Genomic DNA, 12,500 nt, shown 5'->3' with positions numbered 1-12,500 from the left:
AAAATACATAAATAAAAAAGCTGCCCGACAAAGCAACATTTCATTTTTATTTGATTTAACAAAATACTAAAAACTAAACCTGGCACTAAAAAATTATTTACAAATGAAATAGACCAAAAAATAAAAATAAAATTAAGATTTAAAACAAAAATCATGCAAAAATGTAAAAATAACTCCATCATTAACTCAGGGAACTTAGATTAAAAAAAAATGAAACAAAACTTCATAAATTAAGTAATATGTAATATCAGAGTTTAAGCACAAAAGAAAAACATTAAAAACTGCCCACTTTTAGTCACCAATATCTCTCAGAATCTGTTGACACACTCATTTCTAAAACAGGTTTACTCTTTCAAAAAAAAAAAAAAAAAAAAAAAAAGGCCTTTTCTTACTCTTTTGAAATAAGTTAAACTACATCCAATGCCAATGAAATGACTTAAGCAACTGTTAAGAGAAATGACCAAAGGGTAGTAAAGAGGAAGATGTTGTACCTGTTCTGCTCATGCTGTGACGTCGATTGTACGGTCACAGATTCTCCTTTACTGCTAAGGCTGGAAGACACTGCAGGCAATGAAAGAGCAGGAAACCCAAAATGTCAACACTTCCATTTTAAGTTCTCCTTATTCGTCAGAAGCTGATGAAAGTAACAGAACAAGTGAGACGTTCCAGTAAAACAATATTGTGTCCAAACCAGGCATGATGGAACAACCAGACAAGCTTCCACCAGCAGGAATTTTTGCATCCCTAAAATGATGGTTAAATGCTATTGAGAATAATTAAATTATAGCTTATTAAAAATAAATAAATAAAAAAAAAAATAAAAAATATATATATATATATATATATATATATATATATATATATATATATATATATATATATATATATATATATATATATATATATATATATATATATATATATTTTTTTTTTTTTATTACAGGTGTATGAGCCAATGAGATTTTAATAAATTTTAAAAATAAAAACAATGCTATTCTTTTGAGCGTCATTCATTTAATAATAATAAATTATTATTATTATTATTATTATTATTATTATTATTATTATTATACTGAAGAGATACTAAAGACTGGAGTAATGATACTGAAATTTCAGCTTTTCATCACAGGAATAAATTACATGTTAAAAAAATATTTACAGAACTCAAACTTTTCAAAAGTATAAAAGCAACAAACCACCAACATCTTGCTTTTATCAACCCTTTCTTCTTAAAACGACTGATCTTAACATGAATGATTCACGATAAGCATATCATGAAAACTTCCACCACCTTCCTTTAAAAAAAATACATAAATAAAAATAAATAAATAATAATAAAAAAAAAATCACAACCCCCTCTTTCTTTTATAACTCGTTTGCAATGCTCCCGTACAAATGTTTCATTAGCAGAGTAAAGAATCTACCCAAATCACCGCCATCTCCCGATGGGTTTAAATAGTGTTAAATTGTGACGTAAAATACAGATGAGTTGGAAATGATTTCCTCTGTGATACTGACCTGGATCGCTGGACCTGCCGCTATTGTTCTGTCGCTGTAAGGAGTCTTTGTAGCACACCGAGCACATGCCGTTATTACGCGGATTGCCGTAAAACCCACAACCATTGGAACAGAGCACTCGTGTCTGATTGGTCTCCTGAGCCATATCCCTCTCCTGTGGACAGAAGAGAGAAAGAAAGAAAAGCATCACCATTAAAGAGTATGGAGGCTAAATAGCAGACCTTAATACGTGCATGAAAACCAGTGGCCCGTTTCACCTTACAAGAGCTCCGAGTCTACAATCTGTGCTTTGAATACTGATTGTACAGCTGAATTAGGCTTTGTGCAGATGTTTGAGGGAATAAGACACTTATCTGCTCTTCCTCTGACATGTTCTCACTTTCTCTCTGGCCCTGTCTGTAAGGCTCTGTCTCTCTCAGACTACCTGTGCGCCTGTCTCACATTCCTACCGTAAAAGAAGCGTCCTCACTGCGCTGAAAGATGGGAAACAAGGGTAATTACACCTTAAATAAAAAACACAGACAGATGATGGATAGGTGGACGAAAGATTATCAGACAGAAAGATGGATGGAGCGACACAAGCACAGAACAACAGAAAGAATAATAGAAAGAAGGAATGAAAGACAGATATAAGGGACTAAGACAAGTGATGGATAGATGGAGCAAGAGAATGATTAGACGAAACGATGCAGATGGAAATCACAAACAGACAGAATGATAAAAAGATAGATTCAACCATTTAAGTGCACACACAAAAGAAGTGGGCAACCATTTTTGCTGCGGGAAACGTTTTTTGGGTAAGGTTTGCTCAAGGGCACTCAAGTTATGGGTTGAGGGTGGAGCACCGTTCATTCACTCACTCACCCTACATTATCTACCGGTAACCAAACCTGCAACCTTCGGGTTAAAGGTCCAGCTCTCGAACTCTAACCATTAGACCACCACTGCCCCAAAACCAGGCAGAACACAACAAGGGGGAAAATACGGTCAGTACTGCTTCCGTAATGACTTTATCGTTACATAAACACTACAAAGAGGGAACCCAAACACCGTGCTTTAATAGCGCTCTCGGTCAACGTTCAAGCCAAACGGCAGCTTTAAATCAACTTTCAAAAAGAAAAAAAAAAATGGACCATGTGCTGACGAGAAAGAGTTTAATTCTGATGTGAACGTTGAAAACCACTCGATCGAAGTTTCTTCATAACATACTTAAAGATGCGCACGTGAGCCTACGCTGTCTGGCTAGTGTACGGTAAGCCTCTGTGATCACGTGTGCTGCCCTGTGACAGGCCCTGCACCGGATCAGATAAAGACACTCTCTCTCCAACTACAAGCGACGGGATCACAGAAGAGCCTGGCCAAGAAAGACCAACAACACAAAGACTACATTAAGAAAACACACACACACATTAAGAAAAATAAATAAATAAATACTACCTGAAAAATAATACAAATAACTAAAAGTTAATGCAACTTTATTTGGTAAATAAACCAATAAATAATACATCAGTGGTCATAAAATGTTCATAACAAAAATCCATAATTTATGTTAATGCCATATTAATGTCATGATGTTTAAATGAACTCAAGCATCAAAAAACTAATTATGAAATATGAATATCCCATTCACTCGGACTGATATTGATAGCGTTTTTTGGTTTTTTTAAATAAAGTAAGTAAAAGTAGACGGTGATTTAGGGAAAGCATCTTCTACAAAAGGGTCTTGCATTTTGGATAAATCCCAAGTCGATAATCTCCTACATGGAGGAAAACAAAATAGTTTCCCAAGGATTTAACAATGAATACAGCGGGGAAACACACACATACAGAGAGCAGAAACAAATAACGCAAAACCTCATTAGCGCTTTTGCTAAGGCAAACATTATAATTAATATGGCTCTAGCTCGACCGCTAAGCTCGAGTATTAAACTCTGGGGTCTAACTTGTCGCATTTTTCTTTTAATATTTAAAAGCGGCCTGAATTTCATTTCCTAAGTTCAGAAACTTCTCTCATTCACACCTGGAACTGGCATCCGTCTCCGGTGATTCACTCATATTAAAATCAAAGCCGGTGCCAAAAAAAAAAAAAACGCTTTAAACCGAATTGGATTAAGCCAGAAACAAACGTGACTACAAAACAACAGGTTTGAATCGAACGCCTGACGCAATTAAATGCGTGATTACTTCTGATAACAACACTCTTCACATATGGAGTGATCTTCTCACCTCAAGCAATAGCTTTTTTTTTATTTATAATAGACTTTTTGCAAAAAGGAAAAGTCCCATTTGTCCAGTTAGGTTCCAGAATCTAAAACTATCTGGAGTAAAAGCATTTATATGGCATTGCTGTTAGGGCTGACGGTGTCATTAACTTACAATCACAATGGGATAAAGATAAAGAACTGCTTGTGCGGTAGAAGTGTTAACAGCTCTCTTAATAAATAACCAGATCACATTGGTCACAATACAAACACTCTAGCCTTTTAAGCCAACATCAGTGACATGTCACTAATTATGGGGTCACGGTTTAGGACAAAGAAACAGAAGTGAAGTGCACCTACACTCCTCTTAAATCACAATGAGTTTGTTTCACTATCTGTTAAAGAGACCGACTTCAACTAGAACTTGCAGCAGGTGGATCTGAGCGCTAAGATAATCGGGTTTCCACGGCAACTTGCACTATTTACGCTGCCCTTTGTTTAAGTAATCATATAACAACAATGGCAACACCGACTAAAAACAGATTTCGTCGCAATACGTCTCCTATACATCCACACGCTCGCTTTCCTTACCTGGTTAAAAGGTTTACGGGGAGCACCTCTCTGTTTATCTCGTGCGTAACGTCGCTAGCTGTTTAAACGAAAGCTGGACATCGTAAAACACATTGAGTAATAATAGAAAAGGGGTTGAGGGCACGCCCACCGGAACGCCATTGGTCGCGCAGCGCAAGCCCCTCCCACGCGCATCACGAACCGATTCGCTTCCGAGATTCGGCTCATTTGAACAGCTCGCGTCAAATCATTCCCTCCCCGGCGAGCGAACCGTTTCAAACGACTCATTTAAAAAACTGAAGATTCGACGCTTCGTTGACAAATCGCTATTTTCGTTATTTTAACGCCACGCGCGTCGAAATAGATATCGGAGCGGCGTTAAACGAAGCACGACCGTTAATTATCTGCAGCGACTGCCTCTTTTAAACGCGTTAACATCGCGCGCGTTACTTCCCCAAAGACACAAACTTAAAAAGTTTCAACAGCTGGCGCGTTGTTCATCTTAAAAGACAGCACACTGTCGCACACACGCCGTGAACTAAAAAGCGACACGGTACAAATGATCAAACGGGCAACGTACTAGTTACTTCTTCAACCGCCGTTTACTTTTCCAACTCCCTTAATTACCTCCGCTATTAGCCTGCTAGCGTTAATCGCACGGCTAACTTCCTCCCCTACTAAACTAACGGCCGTTCGCTCGCGCACAGACACGTACAGTCGCCAAGCACGTTAGAGGCACGCTTAAAGCTGTCGGGTAAGCTTCCGCCGAGCGACCGGACGCGACGCCGTGTTTCGCTCGCGTCGAGTCGGCTAACCGCCGCGGCCGTTCGGTCGACTCCGCGTCTAAACTCACCTCCGCGCTACTCCGGTCGACGTCGCTGGATTAAAAGAGTTTGCCCTGTTGTCTTGCGCCGTTAAAATGTTTGCTTAGTGTTTTCGGCGTCGGTTTCCCGGCGTCCCTTCCCCCACCGAGCGAGTAACAGCCTGTTTGTTAGTTTTGACACTCCGGCCCCCACTTTAACCTCCCGGTGACGTCACGAGGGCACTTCGACGCTTTCGCGGTAAAGAAGGTCCTATACGCCACATCGTCATCCTTTACATATTTATTTTTATTTTTTAATATTTATGCTTTTAGAGTTTCTAGTTAACTAAACTATCATATTCAAGATTTTATATCTAAACATTTCACAGTGTCAACCTGAATGTAACTTCTATATGATCTCTTATTATTATTTATTATTATTATTATTATTCGAAAATAAAAAACAATCATGACATTGCGTAGATGTGATTAGGGTTTTTATTGGCAAACTTGTTTTTTTTTCTCATTTCACATTGTTTGCTTTAGGATATAAAAGATTTAGGATAAAAAAGCCAGAATATTTTCTGTTTTTACATTTTGGTCTTATATTTTTCTATTTCTGCAATTCTGTAGGGAACATATTATTATATATATATATATATATATATATATATATATATATATATATATATATATATATATATATATATATATATATATATATATATATTAATGAGTGATTAATGAGATTAAAATTAAACAAACAAAACTTTGTAGTAATAGTGAAAGTTATTTTCACCACTATTATTTTATATATATATTTTTGTCTTTACATTCTGATATTATATTGTTCTATTTTTGGAATATATTTATATTTATTTATATATATATATATATATATATATATATATATATATATATATATATATATATATATATATATATATTTATTTATTATTGAAGTGAATTTGAAGTAAAAAAAGATTACAATTAAACAAAAAAATTTTTATAGTAATAATGAAAGTTATTTTCACGACTATTATTATAATTGCATTTTGTTTTTCAATTTCCAAAAAACTTGTTAGACAAATTTAGAACAGGATAACATTAGATTCAAAGATCTTCGCCACGATCATTCATACAACTATTCACCCATATGTTGACAATCATTTTCAATCAACTAAAATATATAGAATAATCTTTTATAGTTCTGTCATATTTTAATTTTGTTAAAGTCAGAATATGTATAGTGTTTTATTTTTACATAAATATATGTGAATGGCAATGGAACATCATTTACTTTGCATTTTGTAATTTTTTTTTAAAACATTAAAGTATGTGTAATATTCAATATGCTAGCCTGAATACCAAAGGCATTTTAGCTGAAAAAAAAAAATACAAGCAAACATTAACTAATAATTGTGTACAATTCTCTCATATTACTTTATTAATACCAAAATTATGCTTTCATTGGTCAGTCACTTAGTGGTATGGCAACAACTTAAAAAAAAAAAAAAAAAAAAAACTGCGTCCCCTGACAAAAACAAAACAAAAAAGTCAACTGAGTTTGCAACAAATGCGTTTTCAAAAGACTGTCCCTTTAAGACTTTTCCCTGGAATGTTTACCTTTCCTCAAAGGGCATGTAACCCGGCTCCGCCCACTCAGGACGACTAATCTATTTCTTACACTAGCCCCGCCCACTCAGGCCGGCTAATCTATCGCGCGTTAACGGATCGCACGCAAACACGTGCAGATTGCGCCGCTGTTATGACTTTCTCACGAGTTAATCGTTAACTGAGCTGCAGACACGATCGCGGAGGTCTGTTTTGTAAAGTGTCTGTTCGCAGGCTGACTGGATTCGGGCAGCGCAGATTCGTTATGGCAGCTCTGCGTGCAGCAAAACAAGCTTTGAGAAGAGAAATCAAGGGTCGAGTGGCTGCGCTGAGTGATCAGGAGAAACTGAGACAGTCTCGAGTCGTCTCGCAAAAGGTAAAAGTCACTGACAGCGTGTCAGCGGAGATAACAGAGCTTTCACCGGCCGTGAAATATTCGGCAGCGGTTAGATTTTTTAATTGCACGAATATAATGCCGGAGCAAATAAGTTTTCTGAATGTTCAGGGATCGTTGTAACTTTAAGGGGAACGTTTTATTTGCATAAAAGAAAACGTTCCTGGCCGACCACCAGAGAACGTCAATAGAGGATTTTGGGAACGTTCTGGAAACCAAAAATCATTAGCTGGGCACGTAGTTCAGTAACCTGACGTTCCTTGTGGAAATGGTATTTTGTTTGTCTTAAAGGTACAGTGGTTAGATTTCTTAACCGCTTACCACGTGATGTTTATTACAACTAGAGAAAACTTGCCCAAATACATTAAAAGTTAATGATTTATTATTGTTTATATGTAATTTTTAAATATGTTTTTTTTTTCTCATTTTCACATTGTCTACTCACACATTTCTTTAAGACTTAGGATATAAAAAAGACAGAATAAAAACTATAGAAAAACTCTCTCTCTCTCTCTCTCTATATATATATATATATATATATATATATATATATATATATATATATATATATATAAAAGAAAAAGCTATAAAATAAGCAAATAATATAGTATATTTAAATATTTATAAAATGAAAGAAAAAAGCAATAAATATAAAAAAACAATAAAATAAGCAAATAATATAGTATATTTATATATTTAAATGATCTAACAATAGAAACAGGAAAAACTGTACAAATTTATTTAAATAAATTAATTAATAATAAACATACATATTATAGTATATATATATATATATATATATATATATATATATAAACTAAACATTATATTTAAATAACTTAATGCATGCAATAATCTTATATTAACAGTGATAATATACTGTAATTGATACTGTTTAGTGCTTTGATACAAACTATTGTTAAAAGTGCTGTATAAATATTGACTGATAGATTGAACAGTAATGTAACAAGTAGGCGGAAAACATCAAAAATCTACAATGTACAACATTTTTAAAATTCAAAATAATATTTACACATTTTTATATTATTTTTGAAAGTATAAATTATGCAAGAAACCGTATAGATAAATATAGGACGGGCGGCCCCTGCTTGATTATGAGCGTACGTAATAGTCTGTGGCACCAAAAAGATCGAAAGCCTGGCTTTAGCGAATATTAACCCTAAAAAAGCTCATATGTTCATGTTCTCAAATGCATGTCGTAATTGTAGCTAAAAAAATATCAATGTCAATATAATGTGTTTTTGTTCATTTTTAATTATATGTTTAATACTGTAATTACATATCCTAGACGAAGCAGTATAAAACTGTAACTGTAGTTTGTTTGTTAAAAACCATCCAAACTTCTGCCTAGTTGTTCAGACATCCCAAATACCTGTCCAGCCAGCGCGTCGCCGTCTTCCTGAACATGCATGATGAGGTGCGCACCGACGACATCCTCCAGGACATCTTCAAGAGGGGCAAAGCCTGCTTCATTCCCAGATACTTCACCAAGAGCAGCCACATGGACATGCTGCGACTCCGAGACACGGAGGATGCGAAGACGCTGCCGCTCACGTCCTGGAACATCCAGCAGCCAGCAGACGACGACGACAGCGGCAGAGAAGAAGCCCTGGCCTCAGGTGAGACCGGCGCTGGATGTTATCGCGCGTTAGATAAATACGAAAGGGCCCGTGTGATGTGATGTTTCCCTTTCTCTTTGGAGGGTTACAAGCCGTTAGTGAAGTTGCAAAGACTAAAAGCTTAAAAACCAAAGAGATGTGCTGAAGAAAAGAAAGTAGCGTTGCTGAGGGCGCCATGTTCCGGAGACGCTGCGTTTCGATGATAAAGTGAAACTACTTCGTTTCTGCTTCCAAAAGAGGACACAGCTAGACGTCAGTGCTGATGCAGACGTGCTGTTGTGTGTATGATGTGCGACGCAAGCGCATAAAAAGGCGGTACAACTCGTTATCATTATTAGTTATGTCCCCACTGGATGCTTAAAGGAGTAACCAGTATGCGGAAAATAACGTGATTTCGAAACACATTGCATTACGCCAAATACAGACTATTATATGATACAGCTACGTTATATGACCCCTGCATGTGCGGTTGAACTGGGTGTTGCAGTGTCTTCTCCTTAGACTCGACGCCCGTGCAGGTTGCACGATTGACACCACCAGCACAAGCGCGCAGGACAGCTAGTGAAATATGCGGAGTTTTCCTCTAACTGGCAACCCGGGGTGCTGAAATACAGTGGGCGGGTTTCACAAAACAAAACAAGGTTTTAACACTTTTAAAGGAGAATGACCGACTGTAGCATTGTTTTTCCGATAAACAAGTGTGTTAACTTAGCGTGTTTCTTGAACAATAAAGCATATTTTTTATGCTTTCGTGGAGTCGGAAACCTGGACCCGAAATACAGCCGAATGCTGTACTTTTGGCCATATTTTGTGTTGTTTTCTAGTGTTGTAATTATCAAAAAAGGCACAAAATGTGGCTTTATCAAATCAAAGAGGCTGCGGTTTAATTAAATTTGCTTTACAATATAAGCTGCAAGATTCAGAGTAAAACATGATCAGCAGTAAATGCCACAGTGTTTATGAAAGTCATTGATATTGCAAATTTTACAGGTGTGCTTTAAATTAAAATTGTAGCGTTTTTTTAAATTCTAGCCGTTTCACAATTATTGCAATAGCAATAAACACATTGTTTAATAATTTAAAAAAAAGTATCATTATATTATATTTTTAATCACAGGATTTAGAACAAACTATGCAGCCCAACAAACAAGTGTTTTTAAATAAAAATAATTGAATTGTAATATAAATAATAATATAATAATTTTTATAATAATTTAATGTCAATATTTTTCAGAAATAGTTAATGTAAGTTAAATATCACAATAGTAATTTTCAAATTTTGTTTAATATTTAAACGTATTGTTATTATTTATTATAATAGCCATATTGATTTATAATCGCAGCATTTTCAGCAAGCTTTAAAAACAAGCAAAAAACGCATCGCAATTGAAAAAAAAAAAAAAAAAAAAAAACAGGGGAGACTTTGAAATACATCATTTATAAAATAGACAAAATAAATTCTGCTGCACATCCACAAAGCCCTTATCTAATATAATTAATAATAAACCCACTGTGCTGGTATTAGGCCACGTGCAAAATGAAAAAAGGAAATCTTGCACCATTAGAGGGAGCTCTCATCCCACAGTCACACCTGCCTTCATCTTCACTTACAGTACAATCAAGTATCATGTTTTGTATTGCTTTAAATCTTCAGATTGCATCTAAGCATTAACTTGAAATATTTTTAGTGTTCATGCAGTGTTTTGTGCTCCGCGCTTTGACCGCGCGCGCGTGTTGAGAAGCGGCGATATTTTATGATTCGTGATGTTTTCTGCGGCTCCTCACCAAATAAATGTCTCCGGAATGGACTGAAGATGGCAGCGCCGCCCAGCTTTACCGTAGTGGTGAGATATCTTCTCTAAACGCTGGCTAGTTAGAGATTGGACGTGGTTTACCTCTTCCTTTGCGTTAATATCGTCCAATAAATCATGCACGGTGAGACCAGAAATGTGCATAAAGAAAAAACTCTATTTTCCTCTGTTATATCTTGTAATTTAGTAATTGACGAAGGGTTTGCTGGTAAACGTACCGTCATATTTAATATATCCCCCACATTAATTTAGCAGTAAGTGAATTATGACTCATAAATCATGCCGCTGCCTGCGTGCAGCTAGTATCCGTGGGCTGTTTATGGCCGTCAAAGATGCGCTTTTCATCTAATCGTCCTAATTTAGTGTCTGTACAGTTGGCTTAATCTCTGTCGTTCATCATCAGGCTAATTATAGCTTAAGCAAAGCATACGTTCCCGCAGGATGGCTTGTTTTCTAAAGCAAATAGCGTGGGGCCGAATGTAAACTAGGCAGGTGTTACGGGACGGCGGGCCGAAGCCCCGAAGCCCCTGCGGAGTACGTAATAACTCTGAGATTAAAGTCTGTGTGCTTTAGACCCAGGTTTGATGGGGTGTTCGTGTACGTGCGCGTTAAAGAGAGAGCCGAGAGGGAAGGAGAGACGTGATACGTGAAGGAGTGTAATCGTCCCGGCGGGAGGGAGGGGGCTGTTTTTGTCCATTTTTCGATCCTGCGGAGTCAAAGCGGCACCTTGAGCTCAGGACGTCCTGCCGAGGTGTCTGCCTTTTAAAGCCTGCGTCAAATAAAACTATTTGGTGGAAACAGAGGTTTCTGTTGTTGTTGCCGTTGTGGACGATTCCCCCGCATGGAGCATTTAAAATGTTGGCGTTTTAAAGCTTTCATTAATATGTATTAACTTGTTTCACCTTTCACAGTTTTCCTTTGTATAATAATATTTATGTAATAATCTTTCCTTTATATAATATTTTAGTATCTTTGATAAGAAATAGATAAGAATTATGATGATAAATTATGAATACATTTTTTTTTGTAGTTAGTTATTTTTTTTGTAATTTTAATGTATTTTTTATTTATTAGTTTTAGTTTTATTTTCATATATAATAGTAACTTCAGTTTCATTGGTAAAATATTAATTTCAATTTCAGTGTATGTATATATATATATATATATATATATATATATGTGTGTGTGTGTGTATTTAAAGATTTTGTTAATATTTTTTAAATTCATGTTTTGTTTTCAAATGTTATTATTTTAGTTTTATCTATTAGTTTTAATTTATAATATGAAATATATAATATTATACACTACTTTAACTTTTGTTAATACTTTTAATATTTTATTTCTGTATTTTGTTTCACTTTAAATTTAGTTTTGTTATTTTGTATTATTTTGTAATGCGTCTATATCATATTCGTGTGTATTCATTATGTTCAGTTTGTTTAGGTTTTATTTAATACAGCGCTATTTAAGTTGAACTTTTGTTTTGAAATTTTGTAGTATTTCTCAAAATAGATAAACGATTGAATATAAATATTAAAATATATTATTTATCACGTTTAATTGATTAGTTTTAGTTATTTTTGAATGTAATTTTTTTTATTCAAGTAACAATGCTGAAATGAACAGTGATGTTATGTTTAATTTTATAATAGCTATTTAGATACTGCTGTTTTGATCATTTCGGTCGATGACATTACTGAAAATGGACGGTGACAGTTTTTGTTGCCATCAAAAAGCAATGAAAGGAAACGATGAAACTGAAAATGTCAGGTGTGTGTGTGTGTGTGTGTGTGTGTGTGTGTGTGTGTGTGTGTGTGTGTGTGTGTGTGTGTGTGTGTGTGTGTGTGTGTGTGTGTGTGTGTGTGTGTGTGTGTGTGCGCGTGCGTGCGTGTGTGTGCTGGACAATCTTTGCATGCTCATATTGGCAGTACATCACTGTGACACTAAGTG

The 12,500-nt window shown here is 35.4% G+C and overlaps 2 protein-coding genes across 5 annotated transcripts in view; one reads left to right on the top strand and one right to left on the bottom strand.

Annotated features, from left to right (window-relative positions):
• The window catches only part of zfand6 (zinc finger, AN1-type domain 6), a 10,391-nt gene extending 4,917 nt beyond the window's left edge, over nt 1-5,474 (bottom strand). The window contains exons 1-4 of one of the 4 annotated variants that reach the window (XM_043245407.1): nt 5,143-5,398; nt 4,311-4,383; nt 1,519-1,672; nt 492-561 (exon numbers count right to left, since the gene is read on the bottom strand). In XM_043245407.1, the coding sequence (XP_043101342.1) occupies nt 492-561; nt 1,519-1,663 (215 nt within the window). In that variant the 5' untranslated portion in view covers nt 1,664-1,672; nt 4,311-4,383; nt 5,143-5,398. Of the gene's footprint in view, nt 1-491; nt 562-1,518; nt 1,673-1,775; nt 2,920-4,310; nt 4,384-5,142 lie in introns of those variants that run through there. The other 3 variants (XM_043245409.1, XM_043245406.1, XM_043245408.1) reach the window with 3 other exon arrangements.
• A 1,192-nt stretch (nt 5,475-6,666) lies between these two features.
• The window catches only part of mthfs (5,10-methenyltetrahydrofolate synthetase (5-formyltetrahydrofolate cyclo-ligase)), an 11,466-nt gene continuing 5,632 nt past the window's right edge, over nt 6,667-12,500 (top strand). Inside the window, exons 1-2 of the mRNA XM_043245210.1 lie at nt 6,667-7,081; nt 8,472-8,739. Of these exons, the coding sequence (XP_043101145.1) occupies nt 6,971-7,081; nt 8,472-8,739 (379 nt within the window). The 5' untranslated portion in view covers nt 6,667-6,970. The remainder of the gene's footprint in view (nt 7,082-8,471; nt 8,740-12,500) is intronic.

Source organism: Puntigrus tetrazona, chromosome 7, assembly GCF_018831695.1.
Source record: "Puntigrus tetrazona isolate hp1 chromosome 7, ASM1883169v1, whole genome shotgun sequence".
In the NCBI taxonomy this organism is placed as follows: Eukaryota; Metazoa; Chordata; class Actinopteri; order Cypriniformes; family Cyprinidae; genus Puntigrus; species Puntigrus tetrazona.
Note: the sequence above shows the minus strand (reverse complement) of the source record. Positions and strands in the feature narration are given on the sequence as shown.